The 24327-nt window shown below is 47.7% G+C and overlaps 1 protein-coding gene across 1 annotated transcript in view; it reads left to right on the forward strand.

Moving 5' to 3' along the window:
• Positions 1-24327, forward strand: part of NIN (ninein) — a gene marked incomplete at its 3' end in the record, with an annotated part of 48656 nt that overhangs the window by 11600 nt on the left and 12729 nt on the right. The window contains exons 4-23 of the mRNA XM_084288569.1: positions 2707-2746; positions 3488-3678; positions 4762-4908; positions 5437-5604; positions 6832-6968; positions 7939-8079; positions 8409-8583; positions 9479-9589; positions 10347-10436; positions 11744-11897; positions 12203-12324; positions 13414-13940; positions 14686-16749; positions 17957-18082; positions 18702-18771; positions 19840-20055; positions 20428-20541; positions 21935-22057; positions 22595-22708; positions 23408-23554. Of these exons, the coding sequence (XP_084144695.1) occupies positions 2707-2746; positions 3488-3678; positions 4762-4908; positions 5437-5604; positions 6832-6968; positions 7939-8079; positions 8409-8583; positions 9479-9589; positions 10347-10436; positions 11744-11897; positions 12203-12324; positions 13414-13940; positions 14686-16749; positions 17957-18082; positions 18702-18771; positions 19840-20055; positions 20428-20541; positions 21935-22057; positions 22595-22708; positions 23408-23554 (4977 nt within the window). The remainder of the gene's footprint in view (positions 1-2706; positions 2747-3487; positions 3679-4761; positions 4909-5436; positions 5605-6831; positions 6969-7938; positions 8080-8408; positions 8584-9478; positions 9590-10346; positions 10437-11743; positions 11898-12202; positions 12325-13413; positions 13941-14685; positions 16750-17956; positions 18083-18701; positions 18772-19839; positions 20056-20427; positions 20542-21934; positions 22058-22594; positions 22709-23407; positions 23555-24327) is intronic.

Genomic DNA, 24327 nt, shown 5'->3' on the forward strand with positions numbered 1-24327 from the left:
CTGAAAAAAAAATCAGGATCTGCGGGTGACAGCTCAGCACGGTGCTTGCTCTCCCCGTAGGTGCCTTTATTGCTGCTTGGCAGCTAAAGATAACTGCGAGGTGGCTCGTGGAGCTCTGCTGTCCCTCAGCAGCCCTCGCTGTGATCATTTGTCCCCCAGCAGAGGCTGTGGGGCTGCCAGCCCTGCCGCCAGGGATCGCCTGGCCGTGTGCGCAGCGGGCTCAGCGTTGCGCCCCTGCTCGTCGTCTTAATTAGCAATATATTCCGGGGGAGAACAAAGCTGTGTCTCGCTGGAGCAGATGGCAGGGTGGGAGAGGTTGCTGCGTCGCTCTGGGGAGAGGCCAGGCCGAGCAAACGGCCCAGGCTGCAGATGCTCGCCCGGGCCCCGAGCTGGAGGGCGGCGAGCATTGAAAGCCGCGGCCATCTGCCGCTCGGCGCGCGGGGGCACGCGCCCGCCCCAATAATGCATTCCTGAGCCCCCCGTGCCGTGCGTGACCCACATCCAGCTGGAGCATCGCTGCCCGGGGACAATGCCCTGCCTGACACCGCCGTGCGCCGGCCCCAGGCCCCCTTTGTCATCCCCCTGGCGGTGCCGACCCCGAGCCCCCGCGGCACAAAGGGCACCCTGGGGCCCTCCGTGAATGCTGCCAGGGGGTCACGACAGTCCCCCGGGGCTGGTGGTGAGGGGGTGCCTTGGTGTCCTCAGGTTGTTTTGGGCTCGTGGTTCTACCCTGTGCTGTGGTCTGGGGGCTCCTGGGGTTTTGGTTGTGTTTTTTTTTTTTTTTTTTTTGGAGTGTTTTTGTCTTTGACAAGTCCTTGATGTGAGAGGTTTTGGTGCTAAATGGCCACATTTAGGTTCTTTAAATAAAATGATATTGAGGTGAATATACACATGCTGCTTATGCAAAAAGAGTTGGAGGCAGCAGTGGGTCCCCTTCTGAGCATCACTGCCCAGTTACCCCTTGGTGTGAGGACAGGAGTGCAGGGCAGGGGCTGCTTCTGGCACCCAAAGGTGCCTTCTCCCCACGCACCGAAGGCTGTTGTGCATGGACCAGCACTTACAAGGCGGGGTGCTATCTGTACATTTTGGGGGAGCAGGGGCTGGTCTCTGCTTTTACAGTACCTGTTGCCTCAGCTCCTGCTCTGTGTGATCAGCACGATGGGTTTTCAGGGAGTCTGCCCACCCTAATGGTGGTGGAGCTAGCTGAACAGCGCTTCTTTGGGCTGAAATGCAGTATTCTTCCTTATGTCCCTAGCTTTGCCCAAAATATCCAGCAGATATTCAGATATCCAGCAGAGCTGCAGGCTCCAGCCCTGTCTGTGCCAGCCTGATTGCTGCCTGCAGCCTCCTGGGGGAGCAAAGATCCCAAATCTCCTGGGTTCCTGCCCTCCTGGGCTCCTGCCCTGGCCCCAAAACCAAACGGGTCCTTGGAGATGCTGCGGCTCGGAGCGGCCCTTCCCTCATCCGGCAGCTGAAACGGGCACAAGCGGCAGAGCTAAAAAAGTCCAGTGACCTAATCCAGTTCCCATGGTAACGCCGTAGATTAATGGCTTTTAGCTGTAATCTGAATGAGACGTATTGAACTTTTCTGTGATGATTTAGAGCCTCTTTATGTCCCGGGTGACTTTGCCATCCAGTCCATCAGCGCCATGCATGCGCAAGCACGCGCTGCTGGTGGTGGAGAAGTAACATCTGCCCCTGCTGTTGCTAAACTAGAAGTTAATATTGCTGAGCATGGCTCGTTAGCAAATCCCCTCGGCTGGTACAAGGCTGGTGGTGGCAGGGCAGCACATTACGTACGGGAAGTCATTTTGAGCACTGCGCTTCTGCCCTGCTCCTGGTGCTGCCTGAGCTGCTGCTGCATTGCCTAGGAGGAAGCAGGGTGGCTTCAGAGCAGCAAAGGATTTTTTTTTCTCCTCTGTGTAGCTCAGGGAGCTTGTTGGCAGTGCAGTTTGCTCTCCTGACCTGCAGCTATCACCAGCAGAGTGGTGGTGGGTTTGGGGTGGGTTTGGCCGAGCACAGGCTGCTGGCCCCCAAGCTCTGCAGGCAGATGTGTCCCCTTTGTAAAGGGGGAAGCACAAAGCAGCAAAACCTTCATTTCCCACATCGTGTGTGCTCTGGGAGCAGATGTCCCCATCGCCCTCACGTGTGCAGGTTCATTGCAGCTTAATTACTTGCTGCTAACGTGCTCTGCCTGGGATGCTCGGGCTCTGCAGAGAGGCGCAGGTGATGCGTGATCCCCCAGGGAGGCCGTGGGGTGGTGGTGTGCTTCAGGGTAATGTTACGGGCTACCCACAACGGGGATGCTCGAGGCTCTGCTCTCATCCTGGAGCTCAGGCCGGCTGCGTGTAGGATCCACAAGGGGTGTGGGAGTCACCCAGGATGCTGTAAGGAAGGGGTACTGCACACTCGGTGCCTACACGCAGCACGCGATCCTCGCTGCATCCCCCATCTCTTAGCGGCATGGCTCTGATCTGCTGCTGCGCTTCTCCTGGCTCAGCTGGGGGGCTTTGGCAGTCCCCTGCCTTATCCCCACAGCAGCACCGTGCCTGCCAGCAGCAGGCAGCATCAAAAAGCCGGGGGCTGCCAGCCTGGCCCACCGAGACCAAGGAGATGAAAGCCTCGTTTGATGCCGGTGCTGGAGCCTCTCGTCAGCGCCGTGTCTGGCCATAATAACAACCCGGGACCCCTTTGTTTTCTCCCCAGCACTGGAAGACGCGGGGCAGCGAGGAGTACGAGGCAGAGGGTAAGAGCAAGCAGCTGGGTGTGTTTTGCCTTCAAAGCCCAAGGAGCACAGCTAAAAAAGCATCCTGTGGGGCCGCCTCAGGCCTGTGGTGCTGGTGTGGGCCCTATATGGGGTCAGGCAGGCAAAGCACCACACGGTGCAGCCCCTGTGGCCATCCCGTGCTCCGTTCCTCTGTCACGGCCATGCTTTGCCCCTCCTGCTGTCAGCACGAGATGGAGGCGAGCCCCATGCTGGGATGAAACCAGGCTCCTTGAAGGTGCTGCCTTATGGCCTAGCATCTCCAGGCCTGGTTCTGAGCGTGCTTTGGGGGCTGTGGGGCTGTAGTGGAGCGTGGCAGGCACTAGATGTCAGTCCCAACCAGTCCTTAGGGCCCTCCTGTGGGACAGCAGGGTGACCCCGGGGTGGGGGCTCCCCGTCCTGCCCCAGCACCACAGCCATATAGCTTCTAATTGCCCCAACACCCCTACCCCATTAGCTGTGGTCTAATAACCACCACCCCATCCAACAGGACCAAAGTTTTGCTCCCAAAAAGCCCTTTCCCAGCCCCTGGGTGGGGTGAGGTGGCAGCCCCAAGGATGTGGCCTTGCAGCTGAGCAAGCTCTGTGCATTGGGGTCTGCAAATCTCTTTGCCGAGCAAGCAGGGGGGCTCTGGCTGTCTAACGGGGTCCCGTGTGGCATGGGGTCTCCTGGTGGTCCCTGGGGAGCAGTCCCATACACCGGAGCTGTTTTCCCCCAATTCAGGGCAGCTGCGTTTCTGGAACCCGGATGACCTGAACGCCTCTCCCGGCACCTCGCTGCCCACACCGGAGTGGATAGAGGAGAAACTGCAGGAGGTCTGCGAGCACCTCGGCATCACCAGGGATGGCCACTTGAACCGCAAGAAGCTCGTCTCCATCTGCGAGCAGTTTGGGCTCCAAAATGTCAGCGGGGAGGTGAGCGCCGTGGGGCTGGGGTTGCCAGAGGGGTGGCTCGCACCCAGAGGCGTGCTGGGTGTTGGTGCTGCCACAGACGCCTGCCTTGTGGCTCATCACTTTTTGCTTATCACAAAGCATAAGTGCAGGCTAACAGCTCGCTGCTTTTCAAGGGGTTTGTTGGCATTGAACCACCGAGAGGCTGCGCTGGTCCGAGGCAGCTGCCCTGCACCGTAATGCCTGTCCGTCGTCATGTACCATCACAGAGTAAACTTTAAATTAAAAAACATACCTTGGATTCCAAACATGACTCCTTAATCCTAGGATCTGTCTATCTGGAAAGCAAATATTGGTTCAAATATTCATAGATAGTTGCTTTTGACTTTGCAAAGACCTGCGGGCTGTCTTTGTCCTCCAGACAGAGTCCCTGAGTAAATTATTTCTTTAGCAAAATGTCGTCTTAAGATTCAGTGCTTTTTTAATAAAACTGCTTCCCATCTTAGAATACCACTGCTTGAAACAGTTTCCTCTATAAAGCTTGTTTCTGGACTGTTATTCCTTTGCAGCATTTGCAAAAATGTTTTCAGGATATTAAAGTGTAGGAAAGGCAGCAAGTGGGAGAAATAAACTGAAGGCAAAGGAATAGGAAGGGACTATCGTAACCTCTCTAATCCTAATATGTTCAGTCTTGTTTGTAAGCAAGAAGACTGCCCTTGAAGTATAAAATAGATTTATTGTAACCTTGTAGTGCCGTACTATTTTTTTGTTCAGTGGCTTCAGATGCTGCAGAGGTTTGGGCATTTTTCTCACGAACTTGCACTAAATTCCTCGTGTCACCTGGGGTCGGGAGCAGGGCGCAATGAGGCTTTTTCGTGCTGCCTTACAAGATGGATGCTTGAAGATAACCACAATAAGGAGCTTATATGCTCTGGCAGGCAGGATTTCGGTAGTGTGCATAGCTCTGCAGTTTTCTGTAAGACGACTTTCCCAGTCCGTGCTGATGCAGCGAGCCTGGCAGCTCTTTTGGTCCTTGTCTGCTGTGCTGAGTTTTGCTGCTGTGCTTTTGGCAATAACCAAAAAATTTCTGCCCCCTGCTGCTCGCAGGTGCTCGAGGGGGTGCTCCACAGCCTGGACCAAGATGGCACCATGAGCGTGGAGGATTTCTTCTACGGCTTGCTCAGGAACGGGAAGCCACTTACGCCCTCGGCATCCACCCCATACCGACAGCTGAAGAGACACCTCTCCATGCAGGTGAGGGGCTGCTCGGCTCCCTTGGGGCTGTTGGGATGGGGATGGGGCAGGAGGCATCCTCCTGGGGAAGGGAAGAGATGGCCCCTTTGAAGTAATGAGGTTTGGGATGCACCTTTGCAGGACATGGTGGGCACTAAAAGGGTGCAGGCTGTGAACAGGGCAAAAAGATGTGGCCTGAGGTCAGCTGCAGGCTGTGGGCTTGCACATCCCACATCCTTTTTTTTTTTTCTCTTTTGAGAGTCTGGAGTTACTGCCCATCTGTGTCTGGAAGCTGAGGGCTGTAACACAAGTGCCCACACAGCCTCTAAGGGAAAGGCAACACTTAAAAGCAGGTGGTGGAAAACACTTTAGGAGCACAGAGAACCCATCCAAAGCTATTCCTCCTCAAATTTATTCGAAGCCCAAAGCACCTGGTTGTGCTGCAGTGCCACGAGGTCAGCAGCAGCGCTCCTGCTGCGAGGAAAAGCAGGCTAAATCCTTCACCCCCAGGGTGCTGCACCCTGCCACAGCTCTCCCCTCTCTCTGCAGTCCTTCGATGAGAGCGGGAGGCGTACGGCTGGCCCCACTGCCATGCCCAGCACCCTCGGGTTCTGCCTCTTCTCCAGCCTGGACGATGGGATGGGCTACGGCTGCGTGGAGGGTATCCTCGACTGCTGGCACCAGGAGGGCGTCGAGAACAGCCAGGACATCCTGAAGGTAACCAGCAGGCACAGCTCACTCCTTCTATTTGCTTTATTTCGCCCTCTTTATGAGGTTCTGGGCTGTAACTGGATTTTTTTTCCTCTAAAATTCTTGGTGCTAGCGTAACTGTTCTGGGAAATCTCCGGTGATTTCCTGCATTGAGAGAGCTGGAAGTTAATGATAAAATGTAATGGGGCTTCCAGCTCAGCTCGAAGAGGTCACCTACATTTGCGTAAAGCAATTTAATTCCTTTACCTCGCTGAACAGCAGCACCTGCAAAGCTCTTAGTGCTGGAATGATCCGGGTTACAGCTTGCACTGCCCAGTAATTATACAAGGTAAAAGGGTCATATGTACTGCAAATCAGGTACCTGAAGCAAACTGCTTCCCTGCCCATCCTGCTGGAAGCTGTGCACGGGGTAAGACGCTTCCACGTGTCTGTTCCAGACCCGCTGGGTTACTGGCTGTGACAAGGACAGGTTTTTCTTAGCATTTTGTGTCCATACGGATTTTGAACATCCAGGCTGCCATAAATGCTTTATGCAAAACTGTTGCTCTCATGCAAATAAAACCCTTTTGGAGCCTGGACTCAGCCCAGCTTGATAACTCCGTGTTATTTTAACCAGACCTGCGTGGTCTGCCCCTAACTCACCTCCTGCCAGGAGCTGCCTTTAGCCCACAGCCGGCCCCGTTGGCCGTGCTGCTGCGTGGTTTTGGTGGCATGGGAGCAGTAACTGCACCACCAGCAGTACTGTGAGCTCCTTTGTGCTCGTGCAAGGTGAGGGGAAGGAAAATACAATCAGTTCCTACTGATAATGTGCTGGAAGATGTGGGGTTTTTACTGCGGAACCTCCTGCAAGACCTCTTCTGTATCACCTCTGTTACAATACCCGTTTTATGTGAACACTTTTTCAACCACTTTCTTGCCTTTTAAAACATTCAAATGCTCCTGGCGCAATTATGTCCCCTAAAGAATTAATACTCTTAATCATACACAGGCTTACTTTCCTCTTGCCCTTGCAGTGTAGCCATGGTTTTCTCTGTCTGTAGAGCCGGCAGCAGCACTTTAATGTAGGCAGGTGCCTGAGAGGTCTGTTTTATTGCCCCAAAACCATTCCTGAAGGTTCATCAGCAAGCAAAGAGCTTTTCCAAGCCTCCCCAGTTTATTCTCCCTTTGTGTACAAATGTCTTCAGGCTCCTGCAGAGCAAGAAAGCTCTGCTCCAACAGCGTGTTGTTCCGCAGGCTTTGGACTTCAGCTTGGACGGGAAGGTGAACTTGACGGAGCTGACGCTGGCGCTAGAAAACGAGCTTTTAATAACCAAGAACAGCATCCACCAGGCAGCCCTGGCGAGCTTCAAAACAGAGATAAGGCACTTGCTGTAAGTCGCTGGGATTGTTGTCTCTGCTTCCTCCCTGGGGATTGCCCAGCAGGAGCTTAAGGAGCAGCTGCTGAGCGGCAGCATGGCCCCTCCGAGGGGCATCGCGCTGCCTGTCCCCCTGATCATCGTTATTGGGTTATCATTAATTCATCTTCATTTGGGTTTACTTGGATAAAATAGCCAAGTATCACAGGAGAATGTGCTGGGGGGTGGAAATCAAAGCATCAGGCTGTTCCCAGCCTGAAAGGATCAGTGCAGTCTGCAGTGGGCACTGGCCAAGGAACACAAAAGTGTTCAGGCAGAGGCTAGCACAACCTGATAAGCAACACCACAAATCCTAAATGCTTTCTGAGGGTACTTTTATGTAGGTTTTGCTGTGGGACAGGGATGCATGAGGTACAAACTGAGTTTCCCCTTTTTTTCATTTGAATGTCAAACATAATTTGACTTTGCACAGGACTTGTGGTGTGCAGACTTCTTGTTTGTGCATCACTGGGGATGACTTTGGTCATTAAGACCACAGATGTGTTACCTATCAGCTTAGCACTCATGCCTATGAGTTACCCATTTCACTTTTAGAGCAAAAGATGAAGCTTCCCACTGTGCGGGTCTGTCTTTTTATGTTTACTTTATGGGGAGATTTGTTATTGAGTTTCCACCAAGAAAGCAGCTCAGGAAAGCAAACCTTGCTAACCTGTGATTAAAATAGGTGGGATAAAATGTGAGGATGAAGTGGTGAAGGTGATAAAAATAAGAACAAGTAAATGGGGCAGGGGGTTCGCATCTGGTTTGGGACCTGTGGGGGCATCAAGACAGGCCCAGAGCTGTGTGCCCAAGCTCATAGCTAGCTACAAATGCAGCTGAGGATAAGAAACCCCCAGAAATTCTTCCAGGCTCTCTGACAAGCCTCTGGTGAGCCTCTCCTCTGGGGGAGGGCTGCCTTAACCCAGCAGGGCCATGTTCACCCTAGGGAACGGGTGGACCAAGTGGCCAGGGAGAAAGAGAAGCTGCGGTCAGACTTGGAAAAAGCTGAGAAGCTGAAATCCCTGATGGCCTCCGAAGTCGATGACCACCACGCTGCGATAGAGCGCCGGAACGAGTACAACCTCAGGTAGAGTGTCCTGGGACACCAAGGGTGAGCGCGAGCAGCTCCTGCCTGTCCTCGTCATCACTGCAGGTGTTGGTGATGGAGGTAGAGGCTTGGGAGGAAGGGCAGGAGAGGTGTGAGCACCTGTGGTTTGGATGAAAACTGGTCTGAGCCTGAGGACTAAATCATCCAGCACCGTGCGGCCGATCTGCGCGGTTAATCCCCGTGCTTCTGTCTGGAGCCAGCCCCAATAGGGGCAGTGGCTCGGAGTGCCAATACCACCCAGCTTAACGCCGTGGCATTTGCTGCCTGCTTCCCTCTGTGAGCTTTCTTTGCCTTTGATGCCTTAACAGGAAGCTGGATGAGGAATACAAGGAGCGGATCGCAGCTCTAAAGAACGAACTCCGGAAAGAGCGGGAGCAAATCCTGCAGCAGGCTAATAAGCAGCGGCTGGAGCTGGAGCAGGAGATAGAAAAGCTGAAAACTGATGAGAACTACATCCGTGACCGCCTCACCCTCTCCCTGAAGGTAACGGGCTGAAAGCAAATGGCACTTTCTGCTGAAAACCCAGGCTATGCAAAAGCAGGGAGCGATGCTTGTGATTTGATCCTTGTTAAGAGGATCTATGCCAGCATATATTGAGCTAGGTGAAAGTAGCTTCAGCTGATAAAGTAGCTTCAGCCAGATAAAAGCACATCCATAAATGTTTTGGGGTCACCTTGATTGGTTACTGCTAGGACTTGTAGGGCTCCCTTTCAGATTTCTGGCTGCCCAGCCAGGAGGTCATGTCTGGATGAAGCTTAAAACATTGCTTAAAACTCTAAAGCAAGTTTGCTGTTTTTCCATTTGAAAACCTATTTGCTGTCTTGCAATGATATCATTCACCCATGATCCCACATATTCGAATCCTTTTTCCAAATTTTTTAGGAAAACTTTTTGAAAATTTTTTACTTAAATCACATTTTTTTCTGCATCTGACAGCTGCCTTATCATAATGTTTTGTGTTGTTTTTTTTTTTAAGCTGAGCAGAAGCTAAAGGTCATGGTGTTGGCTTACAAATATCAAAAGCGCTGACAGTCAGCGTGAGCTGACACCTGTAAGGACGTTCAGGAGAGCAGCTTCTGACCAGGTCAGCTGTCCTTTTGGTGCCAGGGAAAGTGTAAAATGCTCCTCCCCAAGCAGGGATTAGCAAGTAAGAAGTGTGTGCCTGGTGGCCACCAGGCCCACAGCCAATGTACACTCACTGCTCTGATGCCCACGTGTGAACAGTGGGAAAGAAATTAACAGCTCCCGTCATCAGCTGCAGCTCGTGTCGGTGCTGTGCCCTGACTTGACTGGGAGACTGCTCTTCTCGAATGAGCTGCCACTTTTTGTTTCTTTGGTCTTCCAAATGCTGAGGCTGTCGGGTTTCTGTCTGGTTCAGGAAAACAGCCGTCTGGAAAGTGAGCTCTTGGAAACGGGGGAAAAGCTGGCGGAGTATGAAAGCTTGGCAAGCAAGCTGCAGAGGAACTTGGAGAACGTCCTGGCTGAGAAGGTAAATGTAAATCCTCCTCTCTGCAGTGTGTCCGGAGCTGAATCTGCTTCGAGCTGCTGCTGGTGGGGTCCCCAGGGGCTGCTCCCAAGGGGATCAGACAAATGCTGAGCCTGACTCCCTCTGGTTAAGAGAGCTGCAGATACCCCAGCCTCACTGTGGTCCTGTGCTAAGTGATAACAGCAAGCCCTACAGCAAAGCAGTCATTCCACAGGTTTACAGGGATTTTTCCCCAGAATATAGTTTCACATAGACCCGATGTCCAGCTAGGGCAGATGATACCTGAGGTGTCTGGTGCTATGTGGCATCTCTGTTAAAACTGCATCTGAAAAATGAGAAACAGCTGAGCGTGGTGATGATACAATAAACTCATCAGCTTTTCCAAAGGCATTTCTGTGCACGTGCATCTACAGACAAAGGCTCCTTGGTGATGATTCCGCAATGATCCTCACCCAGCATCTGTCTTCCAGACTTGTTTCAAGTTGGAAATGTTTATTTCTGTGGAATATGCTGACTTTGTACATGCATTAAGATAGAAAGGTATAGTCTGAAATCAAAGTTAGTGTAAGAGTGATGGGCAGATAGCAGCTAGTATCCATTAGGGAGGTTCTTCCCTTTTGGGATTCCCTAGGGGAATAAAAATAAAATGAAATAAAAACACCAAAAAAAAAAAGAGGGAGCAGGTTGCAGGACTGCTTGAGAGCTGCATCCCAGCTGGGGTGTGTGAAAGACTGACTGGGTCCTGTTGATGCCGTTTCAGTACGGTGACCTCGATCCCAGCAGCGCAGAATTCTTCCTGCAGGAGGAGAGGCTGGCACAAATGAAGAGCAAGTACGAGCTGCAGTGCAGGGTGAGTCGAGCCCTGGGGCTGGGGACACAGCACCTGAGGGATGCATCCTTTCTGGAAGCAGCATGCAATGCAACACTGCTGTTTGTGATGCTTTGGTTTATTTCTTTTTTACGTTAATCTATGCTCTTGGCTGGTGGAAAGCTTTTACCGCAGAAGCAAATGGTCAAGAGAAGATAAGTGGGCTGGAATAGGGTATATGGAGCCTCCTTTGCTCCACTGGTGTAAACCAAGCTTAATGCTTTGTGTGGCAATGCGCCAGTGGTTTGTCTGATTCGTGAAATAAAGGCTGCCCTCGTTTGAATTTAAAGCTGCAGGAACTACCAGCAGGAATAAGATATATCTGAGTTTTGTCAGCTTCTGGAACAGTAATAGCTTAAGGAAATAAAGCTACACAGATCTAAAGCTTGCCTTCTCCCTGCATCTTGTGCAGCTGACTGCTTCTTTAAGGTGGGCCTGCAAGTGTCTATTTCCATACCTGTTTGCTGATGACTACAATGATAACAAGCATTTGGCTCGCCTGTTCTGCATTACTCTTTTCCTTCAATGAAGGACTGTCTTGGCTAGAGGCTGCATAATCTGCAACAACATAGTAGCTCTGTTAAGAAGTTGGAGTTAAAAAGCAAATATTTTCTAGAAATATTTGCTGAACTGATGCTTCTTGGTAAGAATTTGCTTCAATGTGCAGCTGACTTCTTTGAGTACTGGCAGATCTGAGTCAGTCTTCAAGGTTCACTTTCTGAACCTTTCAAATCTGCAGAACTGCGTGTTTACACATTCATGGATTCATTTTCCTCAATAAACGATGTTCATTGAGCTCAGCATGCTGCATTTTGGCACAAACACTTGGGATATTCTGCTGGCAAGCGGGCAGCAGTACCAGATGGAAATGCACTAATGAGGATATCTCCTTTCTAATTTGATCTCTTGCTTCTGATTTGATTTTCAAGTAGAATGGTGTTTGAGGAGGTATTTCTCAGATATGTTTGAAAATGTTCCTAAGCTGCTGCTTAAAACTGTGGTGGGAAGAAGGAATAAAGTGGAATAAAGGACCTAGAACGTGCAGGTTTTGGAAGCAAAATGCATGTTTTCAGCCTGAAGAAGGCTCTATTATTTTAATAAACACTTCCATGTTATTTGCATGGGTTGTGGAGAAGGTGTTGTTTTGCAGACAAGAGGATGGTAACTGGCAAGATTTAGTCTTTACCCACAGCATTTCTCCCCTAAAAGCCCTGTCACTGGGGTGTGTTGGTGCACGGATGCCTGCCTGCTCTCACTCAGCTCCTTTCCTTCCCCTCCCCTGCGGTCAGGAGCTGCAGGACCAGATAGATGAGCTGCACTCCGAGCTGGAGGAGTACCGCACTCAGGGCAAGGCCTTCAGGCCATCGCTGAAAAACTCGCTGTCGGAGGAGTTCGACATCGATCTTAAAACTCACGGCAACAGCGGCATTGAACCTGACCAAGGTAAAACACATTTCCTCTGTGGGAACTTGAGGGACATAAATTTCATGAGATATTCATGATAAAGCCTTGGCTGTGATGATGTAAAGGCTCCCCCAAACCCTCCTAGTGCACTCCTTAAACAACATCCCATTTTAATGTGTAACATTAAGTGGAATATAACTGCTATATTCAAAGCTAAACAAATATTTGTAGTTTCTTGTCTTCAGTGATGCTGTAGCTGCCCAAAGACATTTAAATTGATTACCAATTCTATTGAGAATGTAGCTGTTCGGGTTTGAAGCTGTATATAATTACTGTTTTTAAAGGACTTGGTTCAGAAGACTGCAATCCCTTAAACATGAGCATAGAGGCAGAAATGGCCATTGAACAAATGAAGGAGCAACATCACAGGGACTTACATCACCTCAAACAGGAGCTTGAAGACACGGTGAGCTATTTTCCCTTCAAGCTTCACAACTCTTCCAGCCTTATACGAGCGGTATGCTCTTGGAGAAGGACTTCTGAGCCCTGATGAAACCAAAACCTTTCTGTGAATCTGAGCCTCTGCTTCCCCTGCTCCTCCTGGGTGCTGGCGAGGGCTGGATGAATGCTGCATTACACCCCCAGCCACCCACCAGCTAACAGGAGCAGCGAGCCTTTCAGATGCAGTAGTGCATTTCCTGTCTTGAAGGGCTGGCACAGCTGAATCAGCCACTTCATTCACACTGGCAGGGAATAATTGTGGGTTAGGAAGGCTGCTGGCAGGAGTCTGCATGGGGAACACTGCGCTGAAATGCGCTCCATGCTGTGAAAGCACAGAAACTGCTGCTGCAGTGTTGGCGGTGCCTGGTGGTTTCCCATTTTCTGGGTAGGGGTTTCCTAGCTTGCAAGGTTGATCTGGCCTCACAGGCTTGTTCTGCAAGAGCCAGCTCAGGACCAGAAGTCAGGGATCCTGTCGGGTTTTTGTTGCATCTCTTAGACCATCTCGATAACAGACCTGTTCTGTGGATGGCACAGCACAGGGGCACTGAAACTGTTCTGATGAAGCTGACGGCCCCCTGCCCTGATTACAAAGGGGAAATGAGGCATGGGTATAGAGAAAGGGCACCAAAAAATATTACCCTGAAATTACTTTTCCTTAAAGGGCTTGCCCCATGTCATTTGTAAAAGCCTTTTTAAAGGCAAATCCATCATCTAATTAATTTGGGGAGGGGGTTGAAAAAGGAATCAGTGAAATATTCTACTTGCAATTTGCAAAACTCACTTAGACTCAAAAATTATTAGTGGCTTTTCTCTTCTTTCACAAACTGAACAGAAAAGCATGGATTTCACCGGCTTCTACAGAATAATCATCTTTATCCCTGTAAGAAATTAAGCTGCACACTTCAGTATTCTTTGCAGGGAGAACTGATATAAGATGCTAATATGTAAATCAAATCATTCTGTAGAAAGTTAGGAAATATGTAACACAAATGTGCAGGAAACATATCTAGAAAATGCATTATTAAATGAACTGATCTGTTTTTCCTTCTTGCAGGTGAGCCATTACGAAAAGCAGCTAGATGAGACAAAAATCCACTGTGAGAAGGAGCAAGAGGATATGAGGAAGAAGTATACTGAAGAGAAGCACGTCATGGAAAAGCAGATAACTGGCCTGAAAAATCAAGTTGCAGAACTGCAAGGAGAGGCAGCGGTGCTCAGAGAACAGCAGGAGAAGCTTGACTGCAAGCATAACGATGAGAAAAACAAATTACAAATGAGTTTCAATGAGGAAAAAGCCAATCTGCAAGAACTCTTGAGGAAAGAGCACGAGGACGATCTTAGAGCCAGACTGGAAGAGGCAAAGGAGAAGTTCAGTCAGGAACGAGAGGAACTGCTTCAGAACAGCATCTGGGTGGAGGAGAAGATGAGGGTGCTGGTGCAGGCGCTGCAGGACGAGAAGGGAGAGCTGGAGCGTGGCTTCCATGAGCAGCTGAAAAGGATGACAGAAATGCACGCCCTGGAGAAAGAGGAGCTGCAGGAAGAGCTGCTGAGGAAGCACAAGCAGGAGCTGGAGGAGGAAAGGTGAGTGTCCCCGCCAGCCCTGGCAGCAGAGGTCTGCGCTGACCGCGAGTGCTCAGCACAGTGATGCTGGTGCAGAAGTCATTCCTGAGGCTTATTGCAGGTGTGTTTTGAGCGGTGCCCTCACCTGCTTCATCCCAGGACACAGGTGGGATGGTACCCAGTGGCTTTTGACTTCTTCCAAGCAGATATTTGTATTGGTTTTTAGCTCACCTAGAGGCAACGGCACTGTTAAAGCATAACCAGATGTGGCTGCCTTGAGCTCTGTTCAGTGTCCTTGTGCTTTACAGTCCTTTGCACTTAAAGAGTTTGAATTTTGAGGTGTCTTTTCTGAAGAAGTTCATGCATGGCTGGTAAATGCTTTTAGGCAGGACTGAGTGTCAACAGAAACTGAAGCTGTCCTGGGGTGACAGAGAGAGATGGGGGACATGAACATCTTGGGGATGTTCTTGGGACAAGACCCTCTAAATCTGATGAGAAGCACAGGAAAGGCATATATTGTATGCAAAACAATATCAAAGGACATTTAGTGAGTTATACCCTTCCAAGGCAATTAGATTTTGGTTTCTGAGGTTTCAGCAAACTGCCTCAAATTTAACTTTGACTCTCAGAAACACCCATCACATAGTAGCTCCACTAAAATTCAGTGGAAATAGTAACCTTTTAGCTTGTTTTATTGAGTAGCTTAAAAAAAATTGAATCTGAGTTAGCTCAGAGTTTAGTAATTTATTATGTTAACCATGTTTAGGAAAAAAATGGAAATTGACTATAACAGAAGAGCATCTCATGCTGAAACTCAATTTTCTATGGACACACAAACACTTGCGAATAAATATGAAGAAGTAATCCAAAACCTGGAAAGATGCTACCAGCAGGAGTTGCATGATCTTGTTGAACAGCAGAGAGAGGAAAAATCTCAGTGGGAATTTGAAAGGGATGAAGTTGCCCAGGAGGCTGCTGAAGCCCACGAGCAGCTGAAGGAAAGCCTGGCAAATGAAAAGGCTGCTGCTGTTGCCCTGAGCCAGGAGAAAGAGCTGCTGGAGAAGAACTTCAAGGAGGAAGTGAACAAGCTGGTGTGCGAGAAGGAGCAGCTCCAGAAAGAGCTGCAAGACCTGAGGAATGCTGCTGAGATGCAAGAGGAAAAGCTGAATGATAAAATAACACAACTCCAAAATGACCATGAGAAAGAGCTAAAGGACAAAGAGGAGCAGATATCCCTGGTGGAGGAAAATGGGAGGCTGATTAGCCAAAAGCTGGAGAGACTCAGCAGTGAGTATAAGCAAGAGAAAGAAGAACTGAATTCCAAACTTCTTGCTTTGGAAAATTTAAACAAAGACATTTGTGTAAGAGCAGAAACAGAAAAGGCAGAGATGAATCTGGAAATCTCAAACCTTCAAGACAAAATACAGAAACTGCAGTGGGAGGCTGTTAGTTTTTCCGCACTGCAGAACCATTATAGGGTCCTGGAAAATGAATATGCGAAAGCAAAGAGCAAAATTGCTGCTTTCTCTAGTATAGAACCTCTGGGAGACGATGCAGATGTGCTCATAAATCTGCAGAAGGTGCACGAGCAAGCTGTGAAGGAAAATGTGAGGATGGCTTCGGAGATTGTCAGGCTGCAGCAACGGCTGCGAGCTGTGGAGCGGGAGCACCCCAGACCTCCTGGGTCTGGTCGCTCCAACCCCGGTGCAGAATCACCACAGCTGCAAGACAGAAGGGATCCTGATCTCCAGGAGCTGCCCCATGATCGGAGAGATGCAGGCAAGGCGGTAGGTGTGAATGTGTCTCCACTTCTGGAGGCTGACACCACAGACCTGGAAGAAGTGCTTGAGATGTACTCTGCTGTGGAGAAACCGTGGGATGAAGGCAGAGCAGACGGCCACGCACTCAGGTTGCAGGCAGGTCAGATGCGAGGAAATAAAATGGAAGTGGGAAGTGATTGTAATCTTAATTATGACAAAAATCAAGAGCTAGTGGCTCAGGTGCCTCTGCTGCAGAAAAAGAGAGATCTTGAGAGATTTCCTAGATTAAAAGTACTTCAAAATGACACTAAGCAGCAGAATGCCCATCTGCCAAATAACAGAATAGCTCCCAGGAATAAAGGGTTTTATTCTGACGCTTCCAAGCTGCAGACTGATCTCAAGAGAGCTGAAGAGCTGACGGAAACCTCTCTCCAGCTGGAACATGCTCCTGGATCAGTGAACGGCGACCTGAGGGATGCGATTCCTCAGCTTTGGAAAAGGGTCGAGGAGCTGCAGGAAAGGTTGGTGGCACAGGCTAAGCTTCTGTCACTCCAGGAAGAAATCCAGGCAGAAAACATGGATCTAAAATCTGAAGTGATCAAGTTAATTGAGAAAAATAAAGCCCTAGAAGACAGTCTATGTAAGCTGAGAAGCTTTCATTGCAAGCTCGAAGCAGGTAACCTGGGAGGCATTAAGCTCGGAGAAGAAAGCACACAGCTCCTCAAAAAAGCTAAAGAACTGGAAGATGGTCAAAACCAAGATGTACAAGGAAAACTGGATGTGCACAGCGAGAAGTTAAGGCTGCGGTGCCAGCTTGGAAAGCTGGAAGAACACCCTGAAATGTTCAGGGTCCTGCAGGACGAGCAGGCCCAACGTGACAGCACAACGAAAGAGATGTTGGCAGACAAGAGGGAGCTGCAAGACCCCAACAGAAAGCTGGAGGAGAAAGTTACTGCCCTGGGGAACCAAAACGGCGTGCATTTCCATGAGGAGAAGGAGGAGAGGAACACAGTGACACACGGCTTGCAAAGCACATGCACTGAGCTGCAGCAAAAAGTTGATCTTCTGAGGTAACGTACACTAAAACCTTGTGGGAAGCGTGCCAGCCCTGCTGTGCTCCAACGTGCTGCTTGCTCCACGTAGAAACTAACCTAGTGTCCCACTGACCACTTCGTAGCCCTACTGACCGCCCCACAGCTGCTGCATTAACCTCTGTAGCTTAGCTCTGAGTAGAAAAAGGTGCCTCGGACTCTAACCCGTAGCAGGCAGGCTGTCAAAGCGTGGATAACAACGGCTGAAATAAGCGTGCGTGACTTGGTTCTCTCTGAACGTGACCTAAAATAAGGGGTAAAACCAGCAACTTGCTGCCCTGCCTGTGGATGCAGGCATCTTCACAGTGTATATTTGATGCTATCAGAGGTTCCTGTGCTTTTATGTCCAAAATGTTGTGGTAACATTTCCAGAATGCTTCTAATTTTTACTAATATCACCTCTTCGCTCTGTGCCTTTCTAGTACTGAATGTTGCTTGGAAAGATAGAAGCGTTTCGCTTTTTCTAAATATCAAAGTTAATGCTAAAGAATTAGTTACTTTTTTGTTAGGAGTTGGTCTTATTTTGGATTGTTTCAAACTGGTATTAGGAATGCATCTGCTATACTACATGGCAAATACCACTGTAACAAAGAAAATACAATAGGTTGCCTCCTTTTTACCTGCTGTATCTCAGTGCTGGTCATAAACTGCTTACAAATGGCTTAGTTATCACTCAGCACCGACTTCCTATAAGAAATTGTTCCTTCAAGTATTGCTCCATGCCTGAATTATTTACCTTCAGGTGCCCGGGGAAAGGAAAGGCACTCACAAACTCTGCTGTTTCCATGCTGCTGCCCCCAGCACACAGAGCTCTGAAGCAGCTGGGGTGCAGCCTGCATACGGCAATGTTAGGCTGTCTGAAGTTAGGGATATGTTAGTGGAAGTTTAAGGACTGAGAGGTACAGTACAGTATTGGACTGTGATCGCTCTACTAGGTATCTTAGATTTTAAGCAACTTTGTGCGATTTTTTTTATAGCTAGAATGTCCCTTTTCAGTGATCTGGGAAGCACTTGAAAGGCAAAATCTATACGAATCCATACACAGCTCATAAAATAAGCCAGCTGTAGCTTTGTTTTTAAAGTATCACAAGCAACTCAGGCTTTTAGTGTGTTTTTTTTTTTTTTTTTCCTCGTGGGCTTGGACAATGCACAGGAGCAGTTCTCATGTCTCATCTCTCTGCCACAGATGTGAAGCCGAGAAGCTCAGGGAAGAAAACACTGCTCTGAAGAATGAGGTGACGTTGTTAAACGAGGAAGGTAGTGCTTCCAGCCTGAAACTGAGGGAGCTGAATGGATCCCGGGAAGAAATGCGGTAAGGATGCTACAGGGACATAGACCACGTGCCTGCCTTCAGGCACACAGCAGCAGAGTCCTTTCTCAGAGCTTCTTCACGTGGTAGACCTTCATGTGTTAGAGATCCTACAGGCTGTGAAACAGGCTGCCTTCTGGTGCCATCAGCTCTCCACCTGGGTGAGGTCTATTCCTTCTGCTTCTCCCCTGTCCCAGCTTGTCCTCCCCAGTCCTGGAGCTAAAGCAGGAGCCTCACTGATGGGATTCAGGTGACTGCTAACACTTAGGAGCTGACCTCTTATAATTCCTGCTGCTTCAGCAAGGACAGAGGTGGTTAGGTTGGTGTAGCCCTAGAAAAGTCAGGAAGAGATACAGTGGGACAGAGCACTTCAATAATTTGGTCTTTTGCACGTAGATAACTACCTATAGTCCTGGGAACCCAGCCTTTCCTTCCAGGAAAGGAATATGTGGGTAGGTGAAAGAAGTGAGTACTCACAAAGCCTATGCAAAGCAGTGATGCTAAGTGAAAAATAATGAACATCCAGAATTACCTCTTCTCGTGATGTTAAAAAGCAGCCTGTTCTTGCAGAGATCACAAAAACGAGTGACCCCAATGTTAATGAGCTTTTCCTTTTTCCTAGGCAAAAGATAGAGGCAGTGAGAAAGGAGAAGGTGGCTGTACAGAAGATGGTTGACAACCTGAAAAAGCAGGTAAGCAGACTGAGTCCATAATCTTCTCTGGAGAAATCATAAATGTACAAGTCTTTTTTTTTTTTTTTTAGATCATCAGGTAGTTGTTTTTTTTTTTTTTTTTAAAAAAAAAACCAGCAACTTGCTGCCCTTTTTTAAAAAAAACTTTTTTAAAAAACTTTTTTAAAAAAAAAAAAAAAAAAAAAAAGACCACTATCTACGCTTCTTGATAATTATGTTCTCATTAACTGTTTGGGATTGATGTGAGGCTTCTTTGACCTGATCTGAAGACAACTGCAGTGCTGCTGTAACTGGCTTACTGACTTGAGAGCATTCTCCGTAGTCAACTTGGAAAATTTACTTAATGGAAATATGAATTTAAAGTCTTCCTTTGTAATCATTTTGTGGGTAATGCTCTGCAGTAGCCCACGGGAGAGAGGTTATGTGACTCAGCCTCTTACTTCCCAGCTGGATGGGTCTGGGACTGTTGCCAGCAGTGACCATTTGCTCGTATCTGTGAGATTCACTGCTTTTGTTTAAAGGGAGGTTCATTGTGCTAGGCAAGCAACAGAAGGCTTAAATAGGTTTTACAGCCATGTTCCTTGTGGTATTGCTCAGGATAATTTCGTAGCTCGTCAGCTACTCAAGATACTTATGTCAGCATAACGAAGGGAAGAAGGAACTGAGAGGTATGCCAGATAGAGCTGATACATCTGAGGCCAGTTCCCAGAAATGAAGCTTGTGAGGCTGTGTGCAGCGTGTCATCAGCAGCAGTCCTACTTTTATATAGGGGTCTACTTGATTTGGCCTAATACTAGAGCATGGAACAAGTTCTGTAGGCAATAGGGAAATAAAACAGTTCTGCTGGGGTCGTGACTGTTATGTGGAGTGCAGGTAGTTCACTGCTGTCTCACCATTCAGAGTCACCGTGCTGGGATTCTGTCTCTGTGGCTGGGCCAATGAATTGGGGTGATGTTTGTCAGCTTTTCTTTCTAATCACCTGAACAGAAAGGAAATGGATTAAAACAAACAAAAACCCTACCATCCAGTACAGGAATAGTCATAACTGACCCTGCTGTCCCACTTCAGGTGGCAGATCTGAAGACCAGGAACCAGCAGCTGGACTCTGAAAACACAGAGCTGAGCCAGAGGAACTCCAAAAGCCAAGCAGATGTGCAGGATCTTAACCAACAGCTGGCAAGGGTGCTCAAGCAAAAGGAAAGGGAAGCAGGGAAGTGTACTCTGGAAGAATGGGAGAAGGAGAGACTGGTACTGAAAGAGGAACTGGAAAACTCTAAAGTAGAGGTACAGGATAAGTGTCTCGAGTGGTATGCAACAACTGAACCTTTAGGAATTAGCATCCCCTTCTCAAGCTGTGTGTGGTCTTTCAAACCTAAGCTTTTCCTATTACATATTGCAAATGCTTATGCATGCTGCAGTAGGGGTGGAGGGAAAGTGTGGCAGCCCCTGCTTTCTGGCTGCTGCAAAGAAATAGAAGGGTGCAGTTCTGTCTTGAAAATAGAGGCTAGTGATGGCAAATATTTTCACTTGCATTTTCCAGCATGCCTGTTCTGTTCAGTCCCGTGCATCCCACCTCTAACTCACGGGCTGTAGCATCCTTGGGTTAATCTGTTACTCTGTCTCCCAAGCTGAAATCTGAGCTTTTACTGTTTGCAGTCATCAAACATGGTGTCCTCCTTGGAGATGGAGCTGTCGAAAACCAAAGTTCAAGCTCATATATTGGAGCAGGAGAACCACATCCTCAAGCAGGAACTAGAGAAGACAAAACAGGTACAGCACCCTGCCCGGTACCATCAAGTGATGGGGTTAGAGCCACCATCCTGCTGGCTGTCTCTTTGTGTGATCTGTTATCTTGACTGAGTTGGAAATAGTTAATTTATATTCATTTTTAATAGTTAACTTACAAAATGTCGTAACACTAGAGGAATATAAATCTTATTGAAAAAACCTCCCAGTACAGTGCACAATTGCTCACATAAGGTTGGTTTCACTTAGCCCTTGCCAAAAGGTATTCCAGAGCAGTGGATCTTCACAGATGGACTTCAACAATGAACACCAAAAATTTAAAGTTCTAATCAAGCAATTTACCAGGCTTTTCTAGGTTGTGTGGGTGGGATGGGCAGGGGAACATCCCCCAGCCACTGAGCAGTCCCTGATATCTATCTAGGTCCACAAGAGGACTGGTGTCCTCCATCATGTCCTCTAGCAGAGATGTAACATTAAGAGTGCTGCTACCTGGAGGCTTCAGTAGCTCAGAACTTAAAAAGATAATTTCCTGGAGGACTTGGCTGTTGCCCATATAAGCATGGCTCATTTGGCTGTAAATACATGCTAATAATCATAGATAATGAAGGGCACAAATGAGTTAGCCCTCCTGATTAGGGTGCCGAAGTCATTTTCTTCAGAGTAAAGCACTCATTTGATGTTCCTAATGCTTTGTATTTATAATGGTCTTAAAAAGCAAAAGCAGATGAGGCATATTCAGTACAGTGAATTGTGGCTTGAGTGTAATTAAAGACAGAAGATTGAACAGAGACCAAATCACCCAGGAGCAGGCAGACTAAGCTAAAGCACTCTGTCAACTGGGAAAGAGATCAGAAGTCATCTGTATGGTATTTTCTCCCCTTCCTTGGAAGGAGAAATCTAAAACCTTATTCACCTCATCAAGGTTATAAGAGGAACACTGACATTGAGCTGCAGGAAGGAGAATTCCCAATCTGTTATGGTTATTTTAAAAATAAAGCAATAAAAATGCCATAAATGCACACAATGAAAAGTAGGTGTATGGAAAGTGCACTTTTCATGGCAATTGGTGTCATGCAACCCAGAGGGCAGATCCTATTAGGGGTTTTATGCTAATACAACTCAGGTAAGAGGCACAGCATCCATTTGCTGGCCTGTGATTCGCGGGAGCATTAACACAAATCTGAGGGATTGCAGGGTGATTTTGGTGTCCTTAGCACTGTTCCTGCAGGAAGGGTGTCTCAGATTGTGAGTGGTATTTGTATGATCACTCATGAAGCAGCTTTCAGTCTGCTCCCACCTTTTCTGCTCTGCCTGGAATGTGATGCTTGGCCCTGAGGAGGGGAGAAAGCTTCGTGTGACACTTGCAGGCAAAATTCGGAAACAGCACAGAAACTTGACTTAGAGTTGTTTTCCACAGCTGCCCAGATGTCCTGATCTCTCTGACCTTCAAAATGAAGTTTCTAGCTTGATTACTAAAAACGAAAAGCTGCTGAAAGAAAAAGAAGCCCTGAGTGAGGAATTAAACAGATGCATCGATAAGGTAGGACAACTGCAGGCCCATGTCACTCCTACATGCAGTAACAAGCTGCTAAAATTATTAAATCCTGATCTCCATCACCCTAACCTGTAAAACTACTTTTTTTTTTTTTTTTTTTTTATCTTCAGTCCAGATAAAGGCTCTATTGCCACTGCCTTTTTACCCTTGCTGCTTTTAGAGAGCTTTTGGAGCACAGCTTTAGTGTAATTTGATTATGTAGCAAATTCCAAACATTGCAAGGAATAGAGGGCTGGATATAAATATTGTAGCAGGACAAGGAAGACAGTGTTCTTGCACTTACTGCAGCTCTGATGTATTGGAGCTCTGAACTGGAGCAGAGCAGTCGGCGTGCCATAAATAATGGTCCTGTTGTGTGGAGATTCGGGCAGGGAGATGAGGGTTTTTTTTTTGTTTTTTTTTTTTTTGCTTTCCTGCACTTTCTTTGCATAGCTGTAACTCCATCTAGCTCAACTCCCAAAGTCAAATGGAGTTAAAGAAGATCCTGAACGGCTGGGGCTTAACGATGTAATCTTATTTTAGGTAGCTAAAGTAAGCTTCTTAGAGAACGCAGTCGGCAGCCTAAAGCAGGAACAGAAGTCCTGGGAACAACAGAGTCAGACCCTGAAAACACAGCTCACAGTCGCACAAGAAAAGGTATAAAAGTGGGTTTTGTTATAGCCCCAAATCAAAAGTATTTCTTAATCTCTTGTAGTGCTCTTTTTTTCTAAAAACAGCCATCTCCTAATATGCTCAAAGGCTTCATGCAGCTAAGAATGGACACTTTGATGGGCTTTCAAAGTGACATTCTTAAAGGACAAGAGGAAACTTGTTAAATATGATGAGATCTCTTCCCCCCCCCGCCCCCAGGAATAAGCTATTTTGCATCTACAGCCAAGTTCCCTTTGCCAATTCATTCAGCCCAGCGATCCCTAGAACACTACAGAGATTCTGCTTCCTCCTTTCTTCTGGTGGTTTGCTTCTCAACAGTCAAGGGAGGAGAACAAATGGCCATTTGCTTGGCTCTCCTTGTTTCTTCTGAGCCATGGGCTGCCAAGAATAAATAACTCAAAAGGAATCTCCTTTTCCCAGCATATCACAGGAAATGTTCTGGGGTGGAAAATGCATATCTGAGTACAGTATTTTGGCCGTGTTTAAGAGTTTGTGGCTAACTCCAAACAGAAATTCAGGGAATCATTTAGCATTTTCAGGAGTTGGGCTGTCACTGGTTTCTTCACCCCTTCCAACAGGCAGCAGCCAAATCCCTGTGATTTGTGGCATATGTTATGAGCTTGGTGGCTGAGGGGTACAAGTCTTGGTACAGCAAACACGAAGCTGTGTTCCTGCCCCTTACAGGTTCAGAGTCTGGATGAAACGCTGCAAAACACCAACCTCCAGGTGTCCCACCTGAAATCGGACCTACGGGTGGTGCAGCAGGAGAAGGAAACTCTTGAACAAGAAGTGATGTCTTTACACAAGCAACTGCAGAATGCCAATGAAAAGGTAACTGGCTTCAAGGGCCTCAAATTTGGTCAACTCCACTTGTCAAATTTAAAGATTCAGATTAGAAATTTAATAGCAGCTAGTTGCTGCTCTTCTGTAGCCTGTCACTGTAGCCCACTTTATTTTTTGGGGGGTTAGCTTGCTCACTAAAAGGACACAAATAGAGCTGCAGATCTGAGCAAGTAGACTGAATTGTGTAATTATTGACTCTTTTGTGAACACAAGTTATAAGAAGCTAACAATAAAAACAACTAGAAGAAGAGTACAAAAAAGTCCTAATTTAATGGATTCTGTTTTAGAATTCAGTTTCAGTTTTCAGTTTTAAAATAGTTGACTAAGTAGTTTTGTAATGTGTATACCGGATATTTACTTCTAAAATATCTGAATGTGAGGGCAGGCTATGATTCATGTCCTAGGAGTCTTTATTCTTCTTCCTTAGAAAAAAATCTTTTCCAAAAAAATACAAAAAAGCAGTGGGTAATATGAATTTACACAGACTATAAGTGTATCAACAACAAAGCTAGTAATTGACAGGGAGGTCTGATTTTGAAATTTGTTTTTGAAAGGCAGGGTATTGTGGTATTGTAGCAGCCTTTCTCAGCTGATGAGGAACTGTAACTGAAGGAGGTTGCAGACAGCAGTCTCGTGATTGGTGTTATGAATTCAGATACTAATTTGGCTTGTTTGCTATGTAATTAAAGGAATATTTAATGTCCACATGGAGAAGAGAGTGCTTCAGGATTATACAACAGGAACTAAATTACAGCTATTAC

The sequence above is a fragment of the Netta rufina genome (genome assembly GCF_964035555.1).
Source record: "Netta rufina genome assembly, chromosome: 5".
In the NCBI taxonomy this organism is placed as follows: Eukaryota; Metazoa; Chordata; class Aves; order Anseriformes; family Anatidae; genus Netta; species Netta rufina.